General features: G+C 51.3%; 1 protein-coding gene across 1 annotated transcript in view; it reads right to left on the reverse strand.

Moving 5' to 3' along the window:
- CHD7 (chromodomain helicase DNA binding protein 7) overlaps nucleotides 1-2158 on the reverse strand; it is a 65721-nt gene that overhangs the window by 7096 nt on the left and 56467 nt on the right. Inside the window, exon 27 of the mRNA XM_015418970.1 lies at nucleotides 936-1379. Coding sequence (XP_015274456.1) covers nucleotides 936-1379 — 444 coding nt within the window. The remainder of the gene's footprint in view (nucleotides 1-935; nucleotides 1380-2158) is intronic.

Below are 2158 nucleotides of genomic sequence, written 5' to 3' on the forward strand. Positions count from 1 at the left end.
GCTAAACTAGGCTTGCACCCCCCTTCCCCCTTGCAGAGCGCGCAATTCCTTCCCTCGCCCCGGAATGCGCATTCCCCGGCGCTTCCGCGGGGCGCCCTTAAGGCAGGCCCGGCCTCCCCGCCCGGCTCCTCCCCCCGGACCGAGTCCCGGCGCCGCTTCCTGGCCGAGGCGCTTCCCGAGGGCGCCGCTCCGCTCTCCGCCCGCCGTTCCTCGAAGGCTGCCGCGCCTCCCTCCATGTGGCTGCCCCGGAGATGCCCCACAGGAGCCGCCTCCGCTGCGCTGCGCTTCCTGGCGCTCCTGCGCCTCGCCCGGGCCCCGGCCGGCCTCCCCCGGCGAGGCTACTCCGCCCGCTCCGCCCAGTGCCGGGGGCTGCTCTTCCAACAGGTGAGCCGGGCGGGAGACCCCCTCCTCGGATACGCGCACCCGAGGGGAGGGAGGAGGAATCGGGGCCGAGGTGTCCCCCCCCCGCGAGTATCGCGGGTCCCCCTCTTGTAAACCTTAATACTTATATAGAACTTTAGAATGTTCAAAGCACTTCACATAAATTATTTTATAGTCCTAATCAAGGTCAGTATTCACTAAATGTTATCGACTCTGACTCTGAGAACCAACAGTTGCCAAAGGCCATCTAGAATTGTCATGGCAGAGGCAAAATTCAGACCATAACTTTTCAATTCATAGCAGTCTTTTAGCTACCTCCAGCTCAAAATGAATCCTCATGATGACCAACTGAAGTAGAACCTGCTTTTTCTAAAAAAAAATTTGCTCTGAAGAGGTAAAAGAGATGTTATTAAAAGGTGTTTCAGTGTGTTCAATATGATGATGGATCCCTGCTTATGAACAAGGAAGATTAAAAAAACCTTTTTAATATGATAACCTTACATGCTGAGGTTTACATAATAAGAAACAAATATTAAAGAAAAAACAGTCCTTACTGCTGCCAATGATGCTCGCTTGTTGCTCAGAAATAACAGATCGAGACCTTCTACATTTTTCCTTCTTCCTCTCCTCCTTTTCATAGGTGGTTCTACATCAATTAGAGACCCATTTAGCAGATGCCTTGTGGGTGTGCGTGAAAGACCTGCTTGTAGCAGTTCCATCTGAGTTTTAAAGGCATCAGACACTGGTGTGGAAACATTAGGTAACAGAAACTTTGAAGGAACAGCTGAAAAAGTTGAGGTAGAACATGTTGCCTCTCGTGAGGCCTTTGATAAGTCCACAATTTTTTCTTGTCCATTTTCTGAGACAACCTGCGATTCTCGCAAATGGGCAACCATTTCCATGAGATTTCTCCTCTTGGCTGCCCTTTCGGCCTCAATTTCAATCTTTCTTCTCCTCCTCCTCCGCTGGCGTGGGACTGATAAATTGAGTGCATCTTCCTAAAGAAAAATTAACATTTATCATTACTAGGAAGAACATTACCTTTTATTTTTTGGACTTTTCAATTTTCAATTTGTTTTAAAAAATATAAGTTTTGATTATTATAGTAAAACCCAGCTAGCCACTTTTGCCCAATTCTGGCCCCAGTCACACGGCAAATGGGAAGTGGAGCGCACCGGTGGCTTACTGCCGACAATGCGCCTTAAAAAACTAGTACCTCCAAGGTACTAGTTTGCCACGGGCTGCCTCCAGACACCCGTGGTGTGATCGCACGAGTGCGCAGCATTCCCCTCCGGTCCCTCGTTTACCCACCGGTGCCGAGGGAAGGACCCGTGGTGTGCCGCCGGCACGTCTGATCGTGTAATCGCGCATCAAAACTGCGCCGGGGGCAATTAGCCAAGCCTCCCCCCCCATATCCGGCCTGTCTCTAATTAGGGACAATTATAGATTTTACAAGTGGGAACCTGTAGCAATTTGCAGGTGGCATCTTTCACCCTCCCCCACTATTTCATCTTTCCCTTTCCTGAAAGCCCCCAGGGCCTCTCCCCCTTTTTTGCTTCCTTCTCTCCCTCCCATCCAACAGCTGACCTACTGTTGTCTGCCCTTCTATCTTCAGCTCCCCCCCACAGCCTCATCCTAGGAAAACTGTGGCCCAGTTGTGTGGTGCTGGCCACTGGGCCAAGCCCACTTGCATGACAGAGAACCCTCAAGCATTTGTGGGGGGGGGGGGAGAACCTCTCTTTCTGCTGTAACCTCCTCTCTGCACTATTTCCTCTTT

This window comes from Gekko japonicus, unplaced genomic scaffold (genome assembly GCF_001447785.1).
Source record: "Gekko japonicus isolate JY-2015 unplaced genomic scaffold, Gekko_japonicus_V1.1 scaffold2991, whole genome shotgun sequence".
NCBI lineage: Eukaryota > Metazoa > Chordata > Lepidosauria > Squamata > Gekkonidae > Gekko > Gekko japonicus.